Raw genomic sequence first — 27,677 nt, 5'->3', positions numbered from 1 at the left:
CTCCCCCGTTCGGTTTCCGCGCAGGATCCTGGCACCGCCGTTCCCGCGTCCACGGGCGGCGGCAGCAGCAGCTGATGAGTTATTTTGAGCCTCCGTGCGCACACACGCGGCACAGCGCGCACGCACGCACGCGCGTGCGTCGGCGGATGATGGCTCGCGTGAGTCATCCCAATCAGGGGCTCCTTAGTCGTTTTTGTCCCTTTCGTATCACCAACCGCCTACTTTGAAGTGCGCGGCATCCACCCACGCGCCTCCGCTGCACAATTAGGGCTGCGGCGAGGAGCGCCTGCCGGGCAGCCGCGACTTCGCCATCGGTCGCCTTCCCTCTCCTCCTCCTCCTCCACTCGCCTCTCTTGGTTTTTTTCCACTCGCTCCATTTTTCGTTGTTTTTATTATCGACGCCGCGAGCGCGCGGGCCCCCGAGGATCCTCCGCTCTCCGTCGTCGCATCTTGGAATCGAGCCGGGTGGTGTCGGGGCGGCGGGGGCGGTTTGCCGATCGCCGGCTTAATTGGCGGCCACGGCACGCGGTTAGCGCCGGGTCGGAGACGGCCGTCCGGCTCCCTCCCGTCCACCTCCCACCCGCCCACCGGGCCGACGCCGCCGCCGCTGGTTTCCCGTCGCAGATCCGCTGCCGTCGCCACGCGCGTCCGCGCGCCGGAACCCGGCGGACGCTCGACGGGAACGAGCGATGGAGCTCGACGGAGCCGTCCCCGAGGAGGACCCCGCCGCGGCCGTCCTCGCCGAGTGGCCGCGCAAGCGGGAAGGCCGCCCCGCCGAGGACAAGGAGGAGGAGGCGCGGAGGAGGAAGGAGATGGACGGGAGCGCGGCCGAGGCGGGCACGGCGGAGCCACAGGTGACGTGCGGTCGACGGCGCGCTGCGGGCGGTGAAGTGAAAGTGGAAATGTTCGGTGTCGCTGCGGCTCGTGGGTCGGAAGGTTGCGAGTTCGAATACCGCTTGGGTGCGTTTTGAGTCGGACCATCGTGTTTAGTTTGTTGTCCTTCGCCCCCCGCACCTTCGATTAGCACGGTGGACTACTTACGGTGCGAAGGAAGTTCAACGCACGTACACACGTCGCCATCGTCGCCACCACGATCATCCCGCTGGGCTTGTTGAAATGAGCACCGCTACGTGGGGACGCCAACAGTGGTTGTCATCTGGGTTGACCCGCCCCCTGCCATAGGAACGTGGAATTTTTTGCCACTGGCTCAGGGTTGTAAGCGGCACATGAGCCTCGCTTCGAAGCCCTAATGAGAACGATATCAGTCGTTGCAAGCATTAGAATAATAACAACAACAACCTCTGCTTTATAAAGCGCCTTTCATGTTGAAGTGTCTCAAAGCGCTGTAACGTAAAAATATATACCTGTACTCACAAGTACAGATAAAATCTTCAGCGAAATAGAAAGTCGGCAATAACAGCGTCGGTGACTCCTCTCGAAATCCCAATGAAATGAAGCAACTGATAAAACGCAATCAACAACAACAATAATATTTCGATTTAAAGCTTTCGTGACTGCAGGGATTCATCTTCTTGGTTTTTTTGGTAAAGTCACGTAAAATTGAAATAATAAAATAATAAAAATAAAACATAATAAATAAATTCAGACTCTGTTTCCTCGACAGACCTGTTATCCACCTGAGGACGGCTGTTTGCGTTGTCGCCGAAACATCGTGATAATATTATGTTTTATTTGAATTATTTTATTATTTAAATTCTACGTGACTTTACCGAAAAAACCAAGAAAAACAACGATAATAATTGCAGAGTAATCCGATCGGACGACAAATTTTTTTTTATTAATTGTTACATCAAGAGGAGAGGCCGGAAACGAACAAGCGAATTCCATGACGCGTGATCCGTCACGCGTCGTCCGTGGACCTGCCCGCCACGTGACAACGATGGACAAGCCCCCCCCACCACCCCCCCCCCCTCGAGCGAGCGCGACTGTTCCCTCTCGAGGGATCGTCCGGGTGCAATATTTCGCTGAAACTAACGGGGCGAGAGAGGAAACATATTCCGTGTATTGTAGGAGCGTTTGTTGTTTTTGAAAGACGTGATTCGTTCATAATAGAGGCTTTTTTCGTGGGTTAGATCGCGTAAATATATAAATGTGTCGTTGAAACCCGCCACCACCCGACACAGCCAATGAGTAAGGGGTTGTCACCTAAACAGGAGGTGGCTAATTCGTCACTAGTACAGCACCACTGGTTGTGTGTTGGAGAGCAAATCCATAACATTTACAATCTGAGTACGACATTTCGCCAGTAATTACAACCAGCTTCATCAGGCGACAGCCAGATTTGTGGAGAAGTCCACCTGTTTCGTTCCTTATATAGAGGGGTAGATGTGGTGACCACGCTTCTGCGCTGTTGTGGCTTGGCTCTCCAACAACACCGGTTAGTGCTGTGCTAGTGACGGCCACGTTTTGTTTACGTGACAACCCCTTACTACTTGGCCGTGTCGGGTGATGGCGGGTTTCAACGACACATTTACATATTCACGCGATCTAACCCCCAAACAAAACCTCTATTATGGATGACATTGGTCGCGAAAGCCTGCCACGCGTTAAACTCACGCGATTCATTGCCTGCTGTGCCAGTGGTGAGCGCTAAACCGCGCTCGTTGTTTTGGTCACGTGAGCCAAGCCGGTGTTAGCCTGCGTGCTACTGCAATGGGTGTACCACCCGGGGCTTGCCGGCTGTTGTGGGCTGGAGGCTCCAAAGATGGCAGTGCTTGTTCGGCGTCGCCCCCCTCGTACACGTCGTGGGTCTTCTCCGGCCTCTCCGGTTTCCTGCCACGTGACGTCGATGCTCTATGTCTCTACGGTGTGTGTGTGTGCGCGCGCGCTTTTGGCGTGTACGGTGTTTGTGCGCGATGTGTGTATATTGATGTGGTGTGTGTTTGTGTTTGTGCGGTGGGGGAGCTAACAGCACTTGCCCCAGCAGTCTGCAAAGGCTATACGGGGGATCTGTATCTTTGTTTGGTGGGGGGAGCGGTGGTGTAGCGGCGAGTGCGCTGCGCTACGAAACCAGCGACCCGAGTTCAATTCCCGCTCACGGCCAACACCGGTGATAGCGATGATCGGAACCGATCTTGGGCCTTCCCTAGGTCGACTCAGTCTCGATTGAGTACCTGGAGCGGTGTGCAATAAACATCGCCACTGGGAAGACAAAAGCGGTTGAGTGTGGTGCTGGCCAACCACCCCCTCGTGTGCCGTGCCGGCCTTCATCGGTGTCAATCGCTAACAGCACTTGCCCCAACAGTCTGTTAAGGCTAGATGGGGGATCTTTGTCTTCGTATATGTATGTATGACACAGTGGGGAGCACAGGTGGTGCATCTGTCACTCATCTCAGTCAGTCAACCTGTAACACCTGGGGTCCGTCCCGTGATCTCCTGCCAGGAAGCGAGCCTTCCACACTCCACGCGACAACCTTTAAGTGCACCTAGCTTGGCACCAGCACTCTGGTGTCATCACCGCCTCTTGGCGGCAGCTGCCGTCGCCGCCGCCGCTGCTGCTGCTGTTGTTGTTGTGTGTAACGACGATTGTGCACGGCATTTATTTCAATTTGCCCCTTTGTTGCAGAATCGAAGCCAGGCGACTGGATTGGGCAGGAAAAAGTCCAAGGTGACAGCTATTTAAACCGTCGCACGTGCACCCCGAGTCAATTACCCTCGCGCTGAAAGAGAGAAGAGATATCTAAGAGATATATATGAGCGATATCTAAGGCCCGACCTTCGCTGAAACATCGCTGACTACGCACACTTTCTATCGTGCAAGGGCCCACATGTGTTATTGGCGAATGTGTTTCGTCTTCATTGTTCGGTGTGCTTGTGCAATTGCAGCGGCGTCGCCAAATAATCTATTGTCTTTCTCAATTATAAACTGAACATTTTCATTTTAACCAGGTAAGGGCTTCACTGAGCTATGTAGCGCTTTTTCAGAAGCCATCTGGCTGTCACAAATGATAGCTCAACTTAGTGGGCTTATCTTGTGGGAATTTATAGTAGCCAAATAACTCTAAAATGCGTGACGTTGATTCTAATTGTGGAGGGCAAAACAGGAAGACCTGAGAAAAATCCACACGGCCAAGGCGAGAATACGTAAACTTCAAATTTTCAGCAGGCGTCGGGGTCGGGATCGAACTCACAATCTCCTGTACACCAGGCGAGGTAGTTAACATCTCCTAGCCACCGCGTCGCCCACTAATTCTCTGAATCAGCTCAAGCCTCCCGTACACCACGTGACCTCTGTGTGGCCACCCACACTCTGAATCCTCTCCGCTCTCATCTATAGATCTCTGTCCCTCCATCTAAACCAGCTCAAGCCTCCTGTACACCACGTGACCTCTGCGTGTGGCCACCCCCACTTTGAACCCTCTCCCCTCTCCCCGCCGCCCGCTGTGGAAACAGACTCTGCTCTGTGCAGCAGCAGCGGCAGCAGCGTCAATGCCCTCGTGTAGCCCTAAAACTCCCTTTCGTCATTATTCCTGAACCTTGCGTGTTATGTTATCCTGCCTCTCCACACTGGCCACAAGACCTTGTGGAAGAGGAATGTAAAATGCAATTGGAATAATTATTATATTGCTACGGGCATGAAATTATTGTTATTGTTTCTTTAATCCACCCCCCCACCACTGCCTATCACGCAGCTTCTGCCTGGCCAGCAGTCAATCAGTCGATCAAACTTCATTTCTGTAGCAATATTCGTGCAAAAAAAAAAATGCAAATCATAGTGCGTTACAGGCATGAAAAATGCAAGTGAAATTGTCGGCAAAATAAAATCAGGTTGTGACAAATTTCTAGCCAAGACGTAATAAAATTAACAACGCATTAAGAACATCCTAATTAAAAGCAAATTTTTTTTTAAAGTACGTTTTTAGATTTATTTTCAAAATGCTTAATGGTTCTGAAGCCCTCAGATCCTCTGGCAGGGCTGCTTCTCCCCAGGGTTTGGTCCCTGGCGTTTGGGACGACCAAAAGGACCGGGACCAGAGGATCTGAGGGATCTTGTTGGGTTGTCTAAATGGGGTTCGGTGCAGTTAGTCAATCAACAGGTCTCGTGCGGTGGGGTAAAGTGTGGGAACTCCACCTCTTCCGCCGTGGAATTTCCCCGTTGGGCCAACGAAACCGTCGCTCGGCAGCTGCCGCTCGTGGATCTCACCTCCGGCGACGGCAGCTGCGAGCAAAGCCATTGCTGGGGCTGCACCTTTATCCCCCCCCCCCACCCCGCGCGACCCCTCTGACCTCTCGTCGCAGGCGTCGGGGAAGATGAGGCTCGTGCGGAGCATGGCGGTGTGCGAGGAGTCCCCGCCGGCCTGCAGCCCCGGCGACGGACCTCACGAGAGCGGCGTAAGACGTCGTGCCCCCCCCCCCCCCCCCCCACAGTCCTCCGCCCCCCCTTCTGTTAAGAGTGGCCCGCTCAGGTACCACGTGTTGAACGGGCAGGGGTAGCCCGTCTAAAGTGACTACCTGGTGCGGCGTGTAGGAGCATAAACCACCATCGCGCGGACTCCGGTCATTCCTCGCAGCAGCAGCGGCAGTGGCGGCTTCTGGCTAGCCATCGAACAAAGACGGTCACTGCATCGCGCGCATTCAGATGCGCTTCTGCGGCCGTCTGGAACGCTCCGCCTTCCGTTGTGTGGAAGCCACTGGGAGCTGTGCAACTTTTAAATCATTTAGATCGACGAACTAATTTCTTTCGAACTGCTTTTTGTGTGCTCTTGGTTTTTTTTCCGGTGAAGTCACGAAGGTAAAGAAAGAAAACAAATCAATTAAATCACGACGTTTCAGAGGCAACACAAGCTTCCGTCTTCAAGATGATACAGTAATTTTGCTATGACGGTTCCACCTGAAGACGGAAGCCTGTGTTGCCTCCTAAACGTCGTGATTTCATTTATTTGTTTTCTTTTTTTACCTACGTGACTTTACCGGAAAAAAAACAAGAGTATGGATCCTTGCGGTCACGAAAACTTCAAATCTAGAATTGCTTTCTGTGTGTTAGTTCGTTGTCCTTCTCCCTCGGCTCCGATTCGCACTGTTGGCTACGTACGGTGCGAAAGAAGTTCAACATTCATCATCAGTACTTAGGAAACAGAAGAAGATGTGCGTGGTACTGGCCACCCACCCCCTCGTGTGCCACGCCGGCCTTTGTAGGTGCTCGCTACCAGCACTTGGCCCAATAGTCTGTTAAGGCCATACGGGGGACTTTTGTCTTTTGTGGTTATGGTGTCGACCTTCATGGATGCTACTCGCTAACAGCACTTGCCCCAAAAGTCTGTTGAGGCTACACGGAGGGGGGGGCATCTCTGTCTTTGTGCGCTCGCGTGCCCTTTAGGAGGAGCCTCAAGCGAGAGTCGCCAGCTCGCTGAGCGTCGAGGAGGAGGAGGAGGTGACGCCCGCGAGGGAGGAGGAGGAGGCCAGCGTTGAAAATGAGAAACCGGGTTTGGATGGCAAGGCGACGAAGTTGCTCTCCCGCGGTGAGCGCTTGGCCTGAACGTTCACGGCCGGCCGGTTCCCTCGGAAAATGACAAAATAATTAAGTGGGCAATACATCTCCTTTCCCGTGTCCGTCTCTCTGCGTAGTAAAAAAAAAAAGAAGCGATTTCTTTCACAACTCATCGGCCGCACGGCCTTCTGGGAGTGCATAACTTGGGGCGTTACGGTGGCTAGGAGATGTTAACTATCTCGCCTGGTATACAGTAGGTCGTGGGTTCGATCCCGACCCTGACGCCTGCTGTGTATTTGGAGTTTGCGGTTTCTCTTTCTCATCATCATCACGGTGGCTAGGAGATGTTAACTATCTCGCCTTGTATGCAGTAGGTCGTGGGTTCGATCCCGACCCTGACACCTGTTGTGTCTTTGGAGTTTGCGGTTTCTCTCTCTCATCATCATCACGGTGGCTAGGAGATGTTAACTATCTTGCCTTGTATGCAGTAGGTCATGGGTTCGATCCCGACCCTGACACCTGCTGTGTATTTGGAGTTTGCGTGTCTCTCTCCCTATGGTCGCATGGATTTTTTTCCGGGTCCTCCGGTTTTTCCCTCCACATTTCGAATCGACGTCACGCGTTTAGAGTATTTGGCTGCTATACATTTCCAAATCGTTTGCGTTATAGCCAGGTCGCTTCTGAAAAAAAGATCTGTCTAGCTCAGTGGGCCTTAACTGGTAACATAAAAAGAAAATAGTTGAAATCAATCGGCATTGATTTCAGGACGAGCAAATCGTGGCCTGTGGATCTTTATGAATCTACGTAACTAACGCCACTGTCTTGGCCTGTGGTCTCTTGAGTCTCTGTGTAACTCTGTGGATCTTTATGAATCTACATAACTCTGGATCTCGATGAAACTCTACATAACTGCCGCCACTGCTGACGGCCTCGCGACGGAGCTGCTTAGGCCGACGCGGCCTCCACCGACTGAAACAAAGTCTTGAGTCTTCATTCTCCTCTCCGCAGATTCGAGCCAGGACTACACGGACTCGACGGGGATCGATGTTCACGAGTTCCTGGTGAACACGCTCAAGAGCAGCCCGAGGTGAGAACCACCGCACGACCCCCCCCCCCCCCCTTCCGCCGGTGCAGATGCCCCCCCACTCGAGTTACGGTGGCGCCGCGGTGGCGAAATGTTAACTGCCTTATGTTCTTTGGGTCATTCGGTAAAGCCACGTAGGTAGAAAAAGTAATAATAAAATATCACGACGTTTCACCTGAAGACGATTGCTTGTGTTGCGATCGAAACGTCGTGATATTTTTATTATTTTTTCTATCTTACGTGGCTTTACCGAAAGACTCAACGAATATGAATTCCTGCAGTCACGAAAGAGTTAACTAACTAGCCTGGTATGAAGGAGGTCGTGGGTTCGATCCCGACCCTGATGATGCCTGTTGTATATGTGGAGTTGGCATGTTCTCCCCGTGGTCGCGTGGATTTTTCTCCAAGTCCTCCAAGATGTTAACTACCTCGCCTGGTATGCAGGAGGTCGTGGGTTCGATCCCGACCCTGACGCCTACTGCTGTATATTTGGAGTTGACGTGTTCTCTCCCTCTCTCTATGCCCGTGGCCACGTGAATTTTTCTCCGGGTCCTCCGGTTTTCTCTTCCACCCTTTAGAATCAACGTGCGCTTTAGATGATTTGGCTGCTGTGAATTTCCACACTGTCAGCCACTTTGTTGCACTGCCATTTGTTGCCAGGCCACCTCTGTTATAAGAGCTGCATAGCTTAATGGGCCTTACCTGCTAAATTAACAAAAAATACTCCATTCCCATACTCGTTGGTTCTTTCGGTAAAGTCACGTAGTTAGAAATAAAATAAAATCAAAACAAATCACGACGTTTCGATTGCAACACAAGCAATCATCATCAGGTGGGAAAACCACAGCAATTTTTTTTTTCTTGCTACGTGACTTTACCGAAAGAACCAAAGAGTATGGATTCCTGCAGTCACGAAAGCTTCAAATCAAGATTATACTCCATACCCGTTGAAGCTCACAGCTGTGACTCCATCTCTCCTCCGCCCCCAGGGACAGAATCATGTTGCTGAAGCTGGAGCAGGAGCTGATGGACTTCATTCACGACGCGACGTGAGTTCTGACATGCGGCGCGAGCAATCCGTCCGTGCGGTGCTTTGCATTTTTTTTCACCCTTTTTACCGAGCCCCACGCCGGCGACACGCAAGACCTCCAATTCGCACGGTCGGCTACGTACGGTGCGAAAGAGGTCCGACATACACACACACACAGACCCGTGCAGAGGCAGGTTCGTCTCGGCCCATTCGTGCCGATTGCAGGGGACCACTGAACTCAGGACGTGGCTTGGCTCAGCTCGTTGTATGTACGTACATCTCTGTGTGAGTCTATGGGTCTCTGTGTGAGTCTATGTGTATCTGTGTCTATGGGTCTCTTTGTGAGTCTATGGGTCTCTGTGTGAGTCTATGGGTCTCTGTGTGAGTCTATGTGTATCTGTGTCTATGGGTCTCTTTGTGAGTCTATGGGTCTCTGTGTGAGTCTATGGGTCTCTATGTCTATGGGTCTCTTTGTGAGTCTATGGGTCTCTGTGTCTATGGGTCTCTGTGTGAGTCTATGGGTCTCTGTGTGAGTCTATGTGTATCTGTGTCTATGGGTCTCTTTGTGAGTCTATGGGTCTCTGTGTTAGTCTATGGGTCTCTATGTCTATGGGTCTCTTTGTGAGTCTATGGGTCTCTTTGTGAGTCTATGGGTCTCTGTGTCTATGGGTCTCTGTGTGAGTCTGTGGGTCTCTGTGTGAGTCTATGGGTCTCTGTGTGAGTCTATGTGTATCTGTGTCTATGGGTCTCTTTGTGAGTCTATGGGTCTCTGTGTTAGTCTATGGGTCTCTATGTCTATGGGTCTCTTTGTGAGTCTATGGGTCTCTGTGTCTATGGGTCTCTGTGTGAGTCTGTGGGTCTCTGTGTGAGTCTATGTATGTATGTTGAACTTCTTTCGCACCGCACGTAACCAATTGTGCTGATCGGAGGTGCCGGGGGAAGGACAACAAAATGAACACACAAAAAGCAGTTCTAAAGAAATTGAGTTTTTTTTTTAAATCTAGATTTATAAGTGCGTAGCTCCCCATGGCTTCCTAATATCGGAAGGAAAAGATATCGTGGCAGAGGTTCGCGGTTAGAATCGGGGATGTGGCCCCGGTTATTACTGCGCGGTGTATTAAAATAACAATTTTTTATCTTCATAATTAGACCTTCTTTGCCAGTACCAAAATATAATAATAGGGTTTTCCCCCTTTTTTCTGGCAACAAAACTGAAACTTTTTTGCGAGGAATCATGTCTGCATTAACCACAATGCTTGTGGTCAAAATGCAAACAAAAACACACACTCTGATAATATATTGGCATTGTCCTTGAAACTGATTGGTCCACACCAGAGACAGCTTTCTTTTGAGCCTCGTCTCAACTATGTTTTATTTTGCCAGGTAAGGTCCACTGAGCTCAGCAGCTCTTTTTCAGAAGCGACCTGGCAATCACAAATGACAGCTCAACGATGTGGCCTATTACCTGGAAATTTATGGCCGCTAAATACTCTGTACGCTTGTTTCTAAATGTGGAGGGAAAGCCGGAGGACCCGGAGAAAAATCCACGAGACCACGGGAGGAGAGACACGCACAACTCCAAATATACAGCAGGCGTCAGGGTCGGGAACGAACACACGACCTCCTGCATATCAGGCGAGGTAGTTAACATTTTCGAGGACCCAGAGAAAAATCCACGCTACCACGTGAAGAACACACAAACTCCAAATATACAGGCAGCGTCAGGGTCTGGAACGGACACACGACCTCCTGCATACCAGGCGAGGCAGTTAACATCTCCTAGTCACCGTGGCGCCCTTAACCTACGGGGGCACGCAAGAGTCGGGACGTTTTGCGCTGCCTTTGCGGGCCAAATTTAGAAAAGTTGTGAAAAGTTGATGACACAAATGACTCAATCCCCCCCCACCCCACATAGCACGCATGGCCTATGAGAATAGCGCGGAGGGGATGGGTGTGTCGACACCGTGATGTTGTCGTGTAGAGGCGTAGCGTGCGAGTGTAGCCACGGAATGTTGAAGAAGACAAAAATAATAATCTCTTCAACGTGTTGTGTTTCTGCACGGGTCGACATGAACGGTGGTGGAGGGAACGCAAAAGTTGAGAGTCGGTCCCCGTCAATAATTAATGTGAATATCGTTGCCCGTATCGGATACCATGGGCCCCATGTAATCGATCAGATTCTAGAAAAGACAAGAGACTTATCACATTCCCCGATGCCTGGCCCTCGTGGCAAACTCTTCCCTGCCGGCAAGATACACAGAGACAAAGGTCCCCCGTGTAGCCTTAACAGACTGTTAGGGGCAAGTGCTGTTAGCGAGCAGCACCTATGAAGGCCGACACGGCACACGAGGGGGTAGGTGGCCAACACCACGCCCGGCCGCCTTTGTCTCCCCAGTGGCGATGTTTACACACCGCACTAGGTACTCATTTGAGGCTGAGTCGACCTAGGGGAGGCCCAGGACCGGTTCAGATAATCGTTACCGGTGTAGGCCGTGAGCGGGAATCGAACCCGGGTTTCCAGATTCGTAGCGCAGCACGCTAACCACTGCACTACCCCACAAAGATAAAGATAAAGATCCCCCATGTAGCCTTAACAGACTGTAGGGGCAAGTGCTGTTAGCGAGCACCTACGAATGCCGCAACGGTACACGAGGGGGTGGGTGGCCAGCACCACGCCCGACCGCACTAACACACGCACACACGTACATGTGAATCGGAGTCTACGCGCGAGTCATCCTGATGTAGTGGCTTAACTCGGAGACGGTAAGACTTGGAGGCACTTTTATTTAACGAGCGCCATCGGTATAACAGCACACCCTCGGTGGGCACACACCATTCCTGTCGCTAGCCTGTACACAACACGAACCGTCTAACACCGACGGCGTTGAGCGGAGACCGCCAACAACTATCGCGCAGCGCAGTGTCGAGCGCAGACGGCAGAGACGATGGCGATGATCTTGAACAGCACCAGCGACGAGATCCCTCACTGGGACCCCTCTTATACTCATAGCGTGGCCTCGCTCCACCCCGGTCACCAATGTCGGAGTCAGGATTTTCAGGCACGGGGGGGGGGGGGCAACCCCTCCAGCAATGAAAAATTATAGAGGAGTTGTTAGTGAGTAAGGAGTTGTGCCTTGCTTTTCATTCGACGCGTGTGCGGCGATGGCGCGGCCATCGATCGAGGGTCGAATTCTTACCGCGTCGTGTGATCGGCATCGCGCTCGCTGAAGGTGCTGATGCCTTCAGGGAAGTCGTGTCCTGTAGACGCAACTGCGCACAATTCTGTGAGTCGCTTATAACCGCTTTGTCGTTACTTATTGCCAATTATGGACTCAGACTATTGTCCTATCATCTCATAGAGTCCCTGGCACGTAATAATATGCTACACAGTGGCAGTGGGGGTCGCAAAATGCCGATTTATTACTAAAAAACCCCAATGATCCGATCGAAATGAGGGATTTCGATCGTATCATTGTGGGGACACGTGCCACCCCACCCCTCTCCACTGGCTCCACCAGTGCCGGCCACGCGCCCCTCTCTGGAACCTCCTAGTAGGTTTCCGAGGCTTCCCGATGGGCCCCCCTCTGTGACCAGAGGTGGCAACCGGGTACCCGATACCCGTACCCTACCCGATACCCGGCTACCCGTACCCGGTCGGGTACGGGTACCCGTTTGCGACCCTGGTGCGGCCGGGTACGGGTAGACCGTGAGTCACTGGTGAGTCACCGTTTGTCACTCATTTCCCAACGTCTTGTCTCTTCTCACAATTCAAGTTCCTAGAATCAACCCACCCGCACCTGCAACATGGCTTCATCCCAGAGGTCGCAATCAGGTACCCGATACCCGTACCCTACCCGTACCTGGCCGGATACGGGTAGGGTACGAGTACGACCGGGTACGGGTACGAGTACCCGTTTGCGACCCTGGTGCGGCCGGGTACGTGTACGGGTAAGGAATCAAAACCCGTTTGCGACTTCTGTCTGTGACCCATCCCCTAGATTGTCCCCCTCTCGTGTCTATCGTGGCCTGCTGACGTCAGTGCTGACGTACACTGCAGATACCCTTTTCCGCCAGCAGCCAGCGCTGTGCCGTTACGCTGACAAAGGGGACTTTAGCGGTCCGTTCAAAATTCAGGGCCCTTCAAAATTCAAGCCGACCGCGTCCGTCACGTCGCGTGTGGTGTAGCAAGGTGCGGGTCGCACACTCGCCACTCCACTGGAGGCCCCTTCCGCCGGCAGTGGCGTGAGCAAAGCAGTTGCAGGGCTGTACCTTTACCGTCGTTACCTCTTGGCGCTGGGGAAAGTCGTTTGTGACTCGCGCCAATCATGGTGCCCTTTGAACCTTGCTGTCCACCCTCCCTACCCCCACCCTCACTCCCCACCACACTGCCCCCCACCCTAACCCCCCATCCTAAGCCCCCACTCTAACCCCCCCACCCTGGCCCCCATCCTGCCCCCCACCCTGCCCCCCACCGTGCCCCCCACTCAAACCCCCCACCCTAACCCCCCCACCCTAACCCCCCACCCTAACCCCCCACCCTGGCCCCCACCCTGCCCCCCACTCAAACCCCCCTACCCTAACCCCCCACCCTGCCCCCCATCCCACCCTAACTCACCCCCCCCTCCCCCACCCACCCAACAGCCAGTACAAGAAGTTCCCGCAGATGACGTCGTACCACCGCATGCTAGTGCACCGCGTGGCCGCGTACTTCGGCATGGACCACAACGTGGACCAGACGGGGAAGGCCGTCGTGGTCAACAAGACGCCCGGCACACGCATGTGAGCTTGACGCGTCGTGACGCGTCACGGAGCGGTGGCGGGTAGAGTGGCGGGTGGCGGTGGTGGTGGCGACGTTCGCTGTTTATTTTTTTTACTGCAACTGCTTAACCTCAACAATTTTTTGGGTCTTTCGGTAAAGTCACGTGGATAGCAAAATAATAGATCACGACGTTTCGATCGCAACACGCGTCCGTGCGTCTCAGTCCGGAGCAGGCGTTTAACGAGCACTTCACGGAGGAGGGCCCCAGCGTGGAGGTCCCCAAGCGGATGACGCCGAAGCGCGACGGAGACGGCGCGGAGCAGGAGGAGAGGCAGGTGAGCCGCCTTGGCGCAGAGGTCGCAACCGGGTACCCGATACCCGTACCCTACCCGATACCCGGCCGGGTACGGGTACCCGTTTGCGACCCTGGTGCGACCGGGTACGGGTACGGGTAGGCCGTGAGTCACTAGTGAGTAACCGTTTGTCACTCATTTCCCAACGTCTTGTCTCTTCTCACAATTCAAGTTCCTAGAATCAACCCACCTGCGCCTGCAACATGGCTTCATCCGGCCGGGTACGGGTAGCCGGGTATCGGGTAGGGTACGGGTACCCGTTTGCGACCCTGATGCGGCCGGGTACGGGTAAGGAATCAAAACCCGTTTGTGACCTCTGCCGTGGCGCCGTCCCGGTGCCGCGGGGACAGCGGTGGATAATGCCGGCAGCATCGGCATGGGCCCCCCATCCCCCCCCACCCCGCCGCAAGTACGCTGCAAATTGTCGTCGCCGTCGTCACGAACGTCATCATCAATCATGAAGCCACTGTTCATCATAATCATGATCACGGTCGTGAACAGCATCATCATCCATGAGCAGACGAAGGGCTTAGCTTCATTAGCCATGCTCTGTTAATTGCTAAATGAGTGCCATATCATTTTGAGCCATGGGCTAGCCACTGCTAGATGAAGGTGTTATCATGATCGTCATTATTGTCATCGTCATCATCAGCCATGGAAGGCCATGATGAAGGCTGTGTCATAATCATCATCATCATCGTCATCATCACCGTCCATGGTCTAGCCACCACTGTATGAAGGGCTTATCACCATCGGCCATGTTCTAGCCACTGCTTGATGCAGGCCGTATCATAATGTGAGCGTGGCGTGGTGTGCCCGGGTCATGTGTTGCGTTGACTCAATGCGCGCGTGTAATTTTTTTCTTCTTCTCGGGATGTGTGTGTGTGTGTCGCCGCAGCAGCCCTCGGCTCCGGAGTATCGTCTCGCGGAGATCAGGTGAGTCTCGCCGTCGGTCGTTTTGGAGCTTTCGTGCCGCCGGCGCGCGCACGGCGCTTCGTTTCACTTCACCGAATCCGCACCTCCCGTGGTCGCAGAGCCGGTGGGGGGCACGGTGGGGGGGGGGCGTGGGGGACCCTGGGGGCGCGTGGGGGGCACGGTCGTCTCGGAGGCTTTCTGGTTTCCGAGGAACGCTTTCGATCATTTGGCTGCGAGTTACGTAGAGATTCGTAGAGATCCACAGAGTTCCAGAGATCCATAGAGATACAGGAGGTCGTGGGTTCGATCCTGACCTTGACGCTTGCCTTATACTTGGAGTTTGCGTGTCTCTCTCTCTCCGTGGTGAGATGTTAACTGCCTCGCTTGGTATACAGGAGGTCGTGGGTTTGATCCTGACCTTGACGCCTGCTGCTGTATATTTGGAGTTTGCATGTCTCTCTCTTCCTGGGGTTGCATGGATTTTTCTCCAGGTCCTCCGGTTTTTCCCTCCACATTTAGAATGAACGTCACGCGTTTTACAGCAAATTCGATTAATTGACGCTCTGTCGGGATTGCCCACGGCAGCAAATCATCGCCCCCCCCCCCCCGCCCACCCCACCCACGAGTTGCGTTCATACAAAAGGTTGGATCTTGACTATGCGAAATAACGCTGGGGGGGTGTTTGCAGTCGACGCGGAGATCGGTCGGTCGGTCGGTCGGTCCGCTGAACCGGCAATCGTCGTGTCCCCCCCCCCCCCCCGTGCCCTTTGTGACCAGGATCCAAGAGCCGTCGCCTTTATCCAGCACGCAGAAGCGGAGGCAGATGTTCCGGTGAGCCTTGGTGTTGTCGGTCCCGTGTGTTGCCGGTCCCTTGTGTTGACGCTCTCTAGCGCCCTCTCTAGCGCTCTCTCTAGCACTCTCTCTAGCACTCTCTAGCGCTCTCTAGCACTCTCTCTAGCACTCTCTAGCGCTCTCTAACGCTCTCTAGCGCTCTCTCTAGCACTCTCTAGCACTCTCTATCACTCTCTATCCCTTTCTCTAGCGCTCTCTAGCTCTCTCTACCTCTCTCTTTCCCTTTCTCTATCGCTCTCTACCTCTCTCTAGCGCTCTCTAGCGCTCTCTCTATCGCTCTCTATCGCTCTCTAACGCTCTCTAGCTCTCTCTAACGCCGCAACGACAACGGCGCTCCCCCCCTCCCCACCCCACCACGGGCCTTAGGAGCCACCGAGACGGCAGCGGCGGCGGCAGCAGCAGCGGCGAAGGCGGCGGGCTTGGCGGCTCGGGCAGCTGGCAGAGCAGCACGGAGACGGACTGCGGCGGTGGCGGCGGCGGCACCCCGCCTCGCCGCTGGGGGCCTCGGCCGTGGAGCAGCACCGACTCGGAGAGCTCGCACGGCGGGCCCGCGCCGGCCCGCCGGCCCGCCGTCGTCAAGGCCAGCAGCTTCAGCGGCATCTCCGCCGTGCTGATGCGCGGAGACAGCCACGGGGGTCTGGCCAACGCGGGTGAGAGAGGGCCCCCCCCGCCCCCCTGCGCCTCGACCTCCCCTCGACCCCAATGCTTTGAATGTCCAAGTAATGTGGCACTTTTGGTGAGCTGCTGTTCATTTGTGGGCACTTCTGAAAAATAAGTTGATATCTCAGCGGGCTTTGCTTGGTAAGATTAAAACAAAAATAGTTCAGTTTTTTCTTATTGGTTCTTTCCGGAAAAGTCACGTAGAATGGAAATAATAAAATAATAAAAATAAAACATAATAAAATAAAATAATTCTATTCTTATATATATAAGAATAAAAATAACACAAAATAAAATAATTCTCTGAGAATTATTTTATTTTATTATGTTTTATTTTTATTATTTTATTATTTCCATTCGACGTGACTTTACCGAAAGAACCAAGAAGATTAATCCCTGCAGTCACGAAAGCTTTAAATCGAAAGTTCAGTTTTTATTCGTGTACAATTTTTAGCGAGTGATTTGTTTACCTTCCCTATCCGTTGCACTGCTATCGTGTGTTTTTGTTGCGTTCCTTGTTGTTGGACATGTGTGAGAAAGAGCTTTTATAGGTTATAAATGTCCAAGTGAAAAGCCACTTTGTTGAGCTATGCTTTGTGGGCAGGTTGCTTCTGAAAAATAAGTTAATAGCTCAGTGGGCTGTGCCTGGTAGGGTGGGGATGGTGTAGTGATGTATTTGTGTGTGTTTGGGTGATTTAATTTTCGATTTAAAGCTTTCGTGACTGCAGGAATTCATCTTCTTGGTTTTTTTCGGTAAAGTCACGTAGGGTGATTTGTTTACTCATAATAAAGGTTTTTGGGTTTAGATCGCGTTATTTATCAATGTGTCGTAACCCTCCACCACCCGACATGGCCAAACGGTAAAAAAATGTGTCACGTTTACAAAGAACAAAATAGTTCACTGCTTTAGCCCCACCGGTGTGTTTGGCCGTGTCGGGTGGTGGAGGGTTACGACACATTTATAAATAACGCGATCTAACCCAAACACCTTTATTATGAATAATATTGGTCGCGAAAGCCTACGTGTTAAACTGATTTGTTGACCTTATATTCTGCACTGCTAGCGTGTTTTTCTACTGTTTGTTGTTGGAAGGTTCTTAGCCCGTGCCCCTTTACTGGACATCTGTGAAAAAAGAGCTTTTCATAGCTCATCGGATTCCTCCTGCAGTGTCAATAAATAAACCGCTTCTGAAGTTTCCTCTGCGTAGCGCTGCTACCGCGTGGTTTGCCGCTGTGTTGTAGTACGTTTCGCCGCCCAATGTCACGTGGATTTTTCCCCGGGTCCTCCGGGTTTTTCCCTCGACAGTTACGCTCGACGTGAGAGCAATTGGCTGCTGTGCATGTCCACACGTGGTAATAAGCCCACTTCGTCGAACTATCATTTGCCATGGAGCTGCTCAGTGGGGATTACTTGGTAAAATGAAAAATAGTTTATCGATACAATCGAGTTCTTTCGGTAAAGTCACGTAGGTATAAAATACCGAAAGAACCAAAGAGTATGGATTCCTGCAGTCACGAAAGCTACAAATCAATATTGATATAATAGAGGTTTTTGGGGTGAGGTTTGCCACGTAGAACAAAGCAGGCCAATTCGTTGTGTCATGTGACAAACCTCACTAATTGGCTGTGTCGGTTGGTGGCGGGTTTAACGACACATTCATATCCACGCGATCTAACCCAAAACACCTCTGATGGATAATGCCGGTCGCGAAGCCCTCGTTAAAACAGTTCATGGACATCGATTGAAAGCTTTCGTGACTGCAGGGATTCATCTTCTTGGTTCTTTCGGTAAAGTCACGTGACTTTACCGAAAGAACCAAGAAGATGAGTTGATGGACAGCCGTTGGGCGCGACCGCGTTAGCCCCTAACACCGTGGCGTCAGAGTCACGAATTCTCGCGATCGGCCTTGCCCCCCCCCCGCCCCGGCCACTGCTGTCCCCAGGCTCGGACTCGCCGAACAGCGTGGGGACGTCCCCCACGGCGTGCCCCGCTCGGACTCGGCACGGGCAGCAGCAGCAGCCGCAGCAGCAGCAGCCGCAGCAGCAGCCGCGTAGGTCACCCGCCGCTCCCGCCGTGCCCTCGTACTCCGTCACCGCCGCAGCATCGGCAGCAGCGCAGGTCTGCCCGGCGGGCCCCAGCTACTGCCTGCTGCCACTTGAGAGCATGGGCATCCCTCCTGGGAGCATCCTCGTCAATCCGCAGACAGGTGGGCGTTGCTCGCGCTCGCTCGTATCCGCGGTGGGTGGCGTGGGCGGTCTTCCTCGTTTTGTTTGTTTTGCCTCCAAATGTTTTTTGAGAGGACCAGGCGCCACGTGGGTCAAGAGATGTTAACTGCCTCGCCTGGTATGCAGGAGGTCGTCGGTTCGATCCTGACCCTGACGCCTGTTTTATATTTGGAGTTTGCGTGCCTCTCTCTCTCATCATGATCACGGTGGTGAGGAGATGTTAACTACCTCACCTGGTATGCAGGAGGTCGTCGGTTCAATCCTGACCCTGATGCCTGCTGTATATTTGGAGTTTGCGTGTCTCTCTCTCTCATCATCATCACGGTGGCTTGGAGATGTTAACTGCCTCGCCTGGTATACAGGAGGTCGTGGGTTCGATCCTGACCCTGACGCCTGTTTTATATTTGGAGTTTGCGTGCCTCTCTCTCTCATCATCATCACGATGGCTAGCAGATGTTAACTACCTCGTCTGGTATGCAGGAGGTCGTGGGTTCGATCTCGACCCTGACACCTGCTGTATATTTGGAGAAGCATCTCTCTCTCCGTGGTTGCGTGGATTTTTCTCTGGGTCCTCCAGTTTTTCCCTCCAACTACGTGCGTTTAGAGTATTTGGCTGCTATAAGTTTCAACTTGATGATGAGCCACTTCGATGGTGGTCATGGTATTGGTGGGTAGTCAAAGTCTAGTGGTGATGGTGTTCGTAGTATTGGTGGGTTGACGAAAACATTCATGGCTGGTTTAATTGACGAAATTAACTGTTGCGTGTGTGTGTGTGTGAGCGTGCATCGTTGGGGAGCGGTAGTGTAGCGGATAGCGCGCTGCACTATGAACCCGGCGACCCGAGTTCGATTCCCGCTCACGGCTAACACCAGTGACGAATATCTGAACCAGTCCTGGGTCTCTTCCCCTAGGTCCACTCAGCCTAAAATGAGTACCTGGTGCGGTGTGTAGACATCGCCGCTGGGGAGACAAAGGCGGCCGGGCGTGGTGTTGGCCACCCACCCCTCGTGCGCCGGCGCCTGCCTTAATAGGTGCTCAATAACAGCACTTGCCCCAACAGCCTCTTAAGGCTATATGGGGGGTCTTTGTCTTCTCGGTGTTGGGCGGTCTTCGCCATTGTCGTGCTTGGGTTAACGCTCCCGTGTGTGTGTGTATGTGTGTGTATGTGTGTGTGTATCTGTGTGTATGTGTGTGTATGTGTGTGTGTATGTGTGTATCTGTGTGTGTATGTGTGTGTATGTGTGTGTATGTATGTGTGTGTGTGTATGTGTGTGTATGTGTGTGTATGTATGTGTGTGTATGTGTGTGTGTGTATGTGTGTGTATGTGTGTGTGTATGTGTGTGTATGTGTGTGTATGTGTGTGTATGTGTGTGTATGTGTGTGTGTGTGTGTGTGTGTGTATGTGTGTGTATGTGTGTGTATGTGTGTGTGTATGTGTGTGTATGTGTGTGTGTGTGTGTATGTGTGTGTGTGTATGTGTGTGTGTGTATGTGTGTGTATGTGTGTGTATGTGTGTGTATGTGTGTGTATGTGTGTGTATGTGTGTGTATGTGTGTGTATGTGTGTGTATGTGTGTGTATGTGTGTGTATGTGTGTGTATGTGTGTGTATGTGTGTGTATCTGTGTGTGTGTATGTGTGTGTGTATGTGTGTGTATGTGTGTGTATGTGTGTGTATGTGTGTGTGTGTGTGTATGTGTGTGTGTATGTGTGTGTATGTGTGTGTATGTGTGTGTATGTGTGTGTGTATGTGTGTGTGTATGTGTGTGTATGTGTGTGTATCTGTGTGTGTGTATGTGTGTGTGTGTATGTGTGTGTATGTGTGTGTATCTGTGTGTGTGTATGTGTGTGTATGTGTGTGTATGTGTGTGTATGTGTGTGTGTATGTGTGTGTGTGTATGTGTGTGTATGTGTGTGTGTATGTGTGTGTGTATGTGTGTGTATGTGTGTGTATGTGTGTGTATGTGTGTGTATGTGTGTGTATGTGTGTGTGTATGTGTGTGTGTATGTGTGTGTATGTGTGTGTGTATGTGTGTGTATGTGTGTGTGTATCTGTGTGTGTGTGTATGTGTGTGTATGTGTGTGTATGTGTGTGTGTATCTGTGTGTGTGTGTATGTGTGTGTGTATGTGTGTGTGTATGTGTGTGTGTGTGTGTCGCTAGTCATGTTGTGGTTAGTGCGCTGCGCTACGAACTCGGCAAACCGAGGTCGATTCCCGCTCATGGCCAACACGCAGTGACGATTATCTGAATCGGTTCAGGGCCTCCCCTAGGTCGACTTAGCCTCAAATGGGTACCTGGTATCGGCACTAGGGAGGCAAAGGTGACCAGGAGTGGTGCTGGCCACCCACCCCCTCGTGTGCCGTGCCGGCCTTCATTGGTGCTGCTCGCTGACAACACTTGCCCCAACCGTCTGTTACAGGCTATACGGGGGATCTTTGTCTCTTTTGTGCGTCGCTAACTTCTCGACCGCATCTCCCTCTTCCCCCCAGGCCAACCGTTCCTGAACCCCGACGGTACCCCAGCGGTTTACAATCCCCCGGCCGTGCAGCAGCAAGCCAGGGGTCAGCTGTCTGAATCGTCACAGCTGATTCTCGCCACAGCCCACCAACAGCCTCTGGGCAACCACCACCACCACCACCACATGTCACTGGTGAGGTCATCCTACTGGATGCTACTGCCATCAGCCCCTGGGCAACCACCACCACCACATGTCACTGGTGAGGTCATCCTACTGGATGCTACTGCCATCAGCCCCTGGGCAACCATCACCACTACCACCACATGTCACTGCGGAGGGAGCTGGTAGGAACGTTGGGTTGCTCGGTCAATGGCCAGGGTCAACGGCGGCGTGGTGTATTCCGCAAATATGCCCGACTGTGAGGGCGGGCACAAGCCGGCGTGAGTAGGTTAAACGTTGAGTTTTATAAGGGCACCACGGGGTGACCAGCCCCTCCCCACCCAGCCCCACTCCCTCCCACCCCCCACCCAGCCCCATCCTCCCCACCCTCCCTACCCAGCCCCTCCCCACCCTCCCCACCCAGCCCCTCCCCACCCTCCCCTCCCCACCCAGCCCCACCCTCCCTACCCAGCCCCTCCCCACACTCCCCTCCCTACCTAGCCCCTCCCTCCCCACCCAGACCCTCCCTGCACGACGGACGGACACAATAATCCAGCCCCTCCCCACCCTCCCCTCCCTACCCAGCCCCACCCTCCCCACCCAGCCCCTCCCTCCCCACCCAGCCCCTCCCTGCAGGACGGACGGACACAATAATCCCCTGTGGGCTGGTGTAACCAGGAGGTTTCTACCAGTAATAAATCTACACACTAAGCAACTTTTTCGGCCCCATGGTCTTTCTGAATAAGAGAGGAGAACGACTCTGGGCTGTAAAGAATCGGAGGGCACGCCCGAGCGTTACCGCGCCTTGAGGTGCAATTTTGCATGAACGGCGACGCCCTGCGGAACGTTTTCATCGTCGCAGTCAGATTCGTGATGATTGTTGCTCGTTGATTGACCTTAAGTGTGTCTGCCTCGCAGAGTCACGGGCAAGCGTCTTCTCCAACGTCGGCTCAGCACCCTTACCCTCAGCACGTGGTGTCCTTCTCCCCTCCGCAGCAGTACAGCGTGGTACGACACGCTCGCACGCTCGCACGCTCACGTTGCAAGGCAGACAAAGGTCCCCCGCACAGCCTCGACGGGCTGTCGGGACAAGTTCCGTTCGCACCAATTGGGGGTTTATTTGGCCGTACTTCTCCACGCGCGCGTTGGCGATGGTGCTGAACGCTTAGATGCGCGTGGGAGCACAGAAGTGCAGTCCGACAATGGATTTTGATGCCTTGGCCTTTGCCGGTGCTGACGTTATTAACGTTCCTGACGGTGTGCGTGATGTTAGTGTTGTTCTTGTCCGTTCCTAATTATCACCGGTTACAGTTCACTTAGAAGCGGCGCTGACCAACTCGTGAGATTATCCCGTAGCCACTTTACGAGCCGTAACTGCCTTGCTTACTCGGAGTTACGATGAAACTTATTGTAAACCGAACTTACGAAAAAAAAGTACTATTTACGTTTTGCCAGGTAAGGCCCACTGAGCTGTCTAGGTCTTTTTCAGAAGCGAGCTGGCTATCACAAATGATAGCTCAACTAATTGGCTTACAATCGCGTGGAAATGTACAGCAGCCAAATACTCTAAACGCGTGATGTTCATTCCAAATGTGGAGGGAATCCATGTGACCACGGGGAGAACACGCAAACTCTAAACATACAAGCATTGTAGTAGTAGGTTTTTACCCTTTTAAACTGGTACAAAACTGACACCTTTATACAAGGCATCATGTTTGCAATAACCACAACACAAGCAGTCAAAAATTCAAACAAAAAGAAGCAACTCTGATAATCATAATAATATGCACTGACCTTGAAGTTGATTGGTCCACACCCGAGATGGCTTTCTTTAGAGCCTAGTCCCCATTGGTGTTGGACCAGATGACACCAATCAACTTCAAGGGCAGTGCATATTATTATCATTATCAGAGTTGCTTCTTTTTGTTTGCATTTTTGACTACTTGTGTTGTGGTTATTGCAAACATGATGCCTTGTATAAAGGTGTCAGTTTTGTACCAGTTTAAAAGGGTAAAAACCTACTACTATATTTTGCCACTGGTAAAAGAGGTCTCATAGCATTCAAGCATTGTTTGGGTCGGGATCGAACCCACGACCTCCTGTACACCAGGCGAGGTAGTTAACATCTTGGCTCCGTGGCGCCACTGCGATGTACTGTTGTGCCGTACGCATATACGCTGGAACGAGTCGTTAAATCGATCGCTCTGCTTCAATTAGGACGAACTGGGCCTGCACTTTGGCCACGTCGCCCTGAGCCACCACTCTGCTGCCGGCGAAATCCCAGAGTCCACGGCTGCCCCCTACCCGCCTCCCATAATGCACCAGCAGCAGCAGCACCCGACGGGCTACGGAGCGTCGCCGTCCGCGGGGCTGCCTGTGACCCCCAACGGCTATGGCGGCGCCGGGTCGTCCTACCCGTCCGTGGCGCAACCGCAGGTGTACGCGCTGCAGCAGCAGCAGCAGCAGCAGCAGCACCAGCAGCAGCACCAGCAGCAGCACCAGCAGCACCAGCAGCAGCACCAGCAGCACCAGCAGCAGCAGCAGGTGAGGGCCTCGCGCCCTAAGGAGAGAGAGCCCCCGGCGGGCGCGGCTCAGGAGCGCCGCCTCTGGCTTTGCAGTCATGCGCCTACCGCCGGCCGTGTGACGAAAGCCCTCGACTCCTCGTAGCAGCGTGGTTTTTTGACGGGGAACGATACGGGGTACCCAGACGAAGGCAGGAGAGACGGCGAGTTGACCCGTTTCCGATGACGTGCGTGCGTGCGTCATCGGCTTTTCTTCCGATTCCGATCCCGATCCGATGACAGACGTAGGTGTACACGGTGAAGACAAAACCGTAAAAAAAAAATCAAGAAACTTTATCGGTACCACAAGGCTCCCACAAGGCCATGCGGCAGAGGCGTGTGGTACGGTGTTGGCGCCGGCTATCGTGGAGTGCGGCGGTGAGCACCAACGTCTTTAAAAAAACGACGACGCTGCGGATACGCGCCGCTAAATAAAATTAACGGCGAACCGCTCGCGCTTTCCGAGATTCAGCGGCGAGGAGGCACACCACCTACCCTGCGACTTGCAGACGTCTCCGAACGGGAAAGGGTTAGCAAGCTGAAACAATTGGAGGCAATGGCGAAATTGGTGAGTGAATGCAGGGTGCTTCAAAAAAACGTTAACACTTATATGAGACTATAGTTTTTAATGGAAAAAGAAGGCATAATACACTGTAACATGATAACAAATGTAATGTTCACCAGCGTTGTCAACACATTGCCTGGAATCTTCTCCAGGTGGTCTCCAGAGCCTGAAGTCACATTTCTTGTGGTGTCGTTGCAATTTCTCAGAAGTGTTGGCATTTTTGTTTAAGGACCCCCTGTATCACGGACAGAGCCGAATGGAAGTGAGGCCGTGATCGTTGACATCTTTCAGAGAGAGAGAGAGAGCTCATTTGAGAGTAACCATGAAAGAGTTCCAGGGAAATCAAGGTGAGGGGGGGGTTCAAGGTGAGGGGTTTAGCCTTCACAGTCCATGCCCTGTTGCTAACGGTGGTGGTGGGGGGGGGTGGGGCGGGGGGCGTTTTGTGTTGTACACGTGACAAATCTGTTCATATTTTTATCACGCGTGGACTCTGCCTGCCGCCGTGACGGAGGTCTCCAGTCAAAGAGACGGGGAGGGACCTTACCGCACCTCCGATTGGCACGGTCGGCTACGTACGGTGCGAAATAAGTTCAGCGACGATGACGATGACGACGACGATGACGACGCACGTACGTTAACGTGTCGTCCCAACGGGCACGTGGCCCCGTCTTCACGAAAGCAAACGGCGGCTTTGCCACCATCGCTCGCGTCGCGGACGGGGGGAGCACGCTAACGCCGCCGCTCGCTGCCGTTGCAGATTCCTGTCTTCGTCTACGCCCCGGGGCAGCTCGGCCTCGTGGGGCAGCAGTCGTGCCGCCCCGCGACCCCCACGCAGTACGGAGGGCAGCGAGGGCAGCACGGGCAGCATCCGTCGCAGACACACGGTCTGGCGAGATACCCGCGCCGCGCGCACGCTTCCACACGTCCGCACAACGCGAACTCCGGCGGTCATCCTCGCAGCTGCAGCAGCAGCAGCGGCGGCTTTTAGGGAACAGAGATGCTCTCAGATGCAGCTTCTTGCGGCCGTCTGAAAGGAATGGAGGGGGGAGGTTAAGGACGGGAGGGGGGGGCTGCAATGATTACAGTTGTTTACACAAAAAAGCTTTACCTCGTTTCGGAGGGGAGGACAACAAGTTTGCGCTTTCCAGTTACACGCAAACTCCAAATATACAGCAGCAGGCGTCAGGGTCGGGATCGAACCCACGACCTCCTGTATACCAGGCGAGGCAGTTAACATCTCCTAGCCACCGTCACGGGAATCTTTCAACGCGCAAAGCTCGCCACGCGGCAACCAGTATTACCGGTTCACTCGACCCGGCGGTATGAACCAGGGCCGGCGGTTGTGGAGTTTTAACCACGAGCCTCTTTTGTCCGCAATGAAATCCTCCCCCCCCCACCCCCCCACCAAGGGATCACCGTGCCTCCGGGGCAGGGGGCCGTGCCACTGTCTGTGAGTGTGCGTTGCTTCCTCTCACAGTGAACCGGTCTCTTTCCCCGGCACCACGCTCTCGTCCGACGCTAAAAGGAAGAGATCGCACGCCACGTCCCGTTGTAGCCTCCGCCCCGCGGTGGCGCTCCCGTTCGACGACGCCGCTGTACCGCCTGCACGCGGTTGATCACCGATTAATCGGCACCGGCGCTAATATCCGGCTGCTTCCGACTTTATCCGGCGGACCCGGGCTGATCCAGCGAAACCGGCGAAACCGCTCCAAAGGCTGTAACCCAGTCCGGCGATCGGCACAGTAGCCATGCTTGATTTGTGTCAAATATTATATATATATACAGTACGCTATATACAACGACGTAAACAATGAAATGACTGCACTGTATACATTTTTCACGACTAATAATTGCGGTAATAAAAACAGAACTTATGGCACAGTGGCGATCCGGCGAAAAGTTGCGTGTAAATTGGTGCTCGCCGGAGCACCGGTGTAAGGGTTACGCGTTCATCGTTATAACGGTTGCACTTTCAACGTTATAACGGTTGAGCGTTCTGCGTTATAACGGTTGCACTTTCAATGTTATAACGGTTGCACTTTCAACGTTATAACGGTTGAGCGTTCTGCGTTATAATGGTTGAGCGTTCTGCGTTATAACGGTTGCACTTTCAACTTTGTAATGATTGCACGTTCTGCATTATAACGGTTGCACTTTCAACGTTATAACGGTTGAGCGTTCTGCGTTATAACGGTTGCACTTTCAATGTTATAACGGTTGCACTTTCAACGTTATAACGGTTGAGCGTTCTGCGTTATAATGGTTGAGCGTTCTGCGTTATAACGGTTGCACTTTCAACTTTGTAATGATTGCACGTTCTGCATTATAACGGTTGCACTTTCAACGTTGTAACGGTTGAGAGTTCTGCGTTATAACGGCTGCGCGTTCCGCGTTGTTGCGAAAAGCATTCCCGAATGGAAAGAACGACGTTCTCGCGACGCATTGCCGCCGATTCATTTTTTATTCAACCGTATTTCGCCTCGTGGCCCGGCAGGTTTCCAGGGTCCCCCTCCTCCGAGCCAGCAGCAGTTTCAAGGCGTGATGAGCATCCACCAACAGTCGGCGGGCGCCCAGCACGCCAACGACGGCGCCCAGCTGCAGGGCTTGCTGCTCCAGTACCCGGCAGCGGCGATGCCATCGTACCAGGTACTGACGCTCCCGATGTTACGGGGCCCGCCGTTGCCGCGCGGGAGCTTCCGGGAGCCCGAAGGCACGTCGGGGCGAGGCACGTCGCGGCGAGGCGTTGTGCCGAGCGAAAGGGCGGCGCGAACGGGGAGCGCTCGCCGGAGAGCCGTGCAGCTCGGTCGCGGGAGGGAAAAAAGAGAAACAAAAAAACCTTTGGTGGCAGCGGTGTGAGAAATTAACTCTGGCACCGCTTTAACGGTCTGCACGTCATGCAGCTGTTCAATGAATTAATGTCGATTTTAAGCGATTAATCCGAACGCGCGCCTCCTCTGGGTCGCGTCAGATTGACAGCCGCTGCAAAGGAGTTCTCTCTCTTGGGGGGGGGGGGCGGGGGGGGTGAACCAGGAAGGGGGGGGGGTACCCTGCGGGGCTGCCTGGGGGCCTCGCCACCACCTGACCTGGCCCCCCGTTCTCCGCTCCTGCCCCGTTCTGCTTTTCCTTTCGCCCAAGGTCCCTTACCAGCTTCAGGCCGCTTCGCACTCCCAGCACCACCACCAGCACCAGCAGCACCACCAGCACCACCAGCAGCAGCAGCACCAGCAGCAGCACATCCAGCAGCCGCCCGCCCCGCGCGGCCCGTCCAGAGACGGCGGGCCCCACCCCGGCTCCTCGGACGACGCCGGCCGCACGATGCCGATGTTCTGCAGCCTGGCGTCGGCGGCCGTGCCGGGACACGGCGGAGCCCGGGTCCCGGCGGGCCTCCAGCAGGCCTGCCCGGGGACCACCGGCTCCGTCGGCGGCGGCGGCGCGCCCCCGTCGTCGTACTCCGCGGGCGTCCCTCTGCCCGGCGGCTGCAGGGCCAACTACACGACGGCCGTGTGTGTGCCGTGGACTCAGCTCAGATACTGACACGCTCGGTAGGGACCTGAGGTTCGCTCCCCCCCCCACCGCCCCCACCACACCACCAGATTTTGATATGAA

The 27,677-nt window shown here is 53.6% G+C and overlaps 1 protein-coding gene across 1 annotated transcript; it reads left to right on the top strand.

The window, feature by feature from the left end:
* Nucleotides 1–27,677, top strand: LOC144951396 (cAMP-regulated phosphoprotein 21-like). The gene is made up of 18 exons (XM_078881635.1): nt 1–854; nt 3,587–3,628; nt 5,260–5,352; nt 6,338–6,479; nt 7,457–7,535; nt 8,522–8,581; nt 13,204–13,341; nt 13,545–13,656; nt 14,573–14,610; nt 15,367–15,420; nt 15,808–16,091; nt 18,045–18,308; nt 20,818–20,978; nt 21,864–21,953; nt 23,163–23,489; nt 24,811–24,955; nt 26,566–26,717; nt 27,207–27,677. The coding sequence occupies exons 1-18, from the start codon at nt 690–692 to the stop codon at nt 27,603–27,605; spliced, it is 2,745 nt and encodes a 914-aa protein (XP_078737761.1). The 5' UTR covers nt 1–689; the 3' UTR covers nt 27,606–27,677.

This window comes from Lampetra fluviatilis, chromosome 62, assembly GCF_964198595.1.
Source record: "Lampetra fluviatilis chromosome 62, kcLamFluv1.1, whole genome shotgun sequence".
NCBI lineage: Eukaryota > Metazoa > Chordata > Hyperoartia > Petromyzontiformes > Petromyzontidae > Lampetra > Lampetra fluviatilis.
The sequence above is the reverse complement of the archived record's forward strand: the minus strand, read 5'-3'. Positions and strand labels throughout refer to the sequence as shown.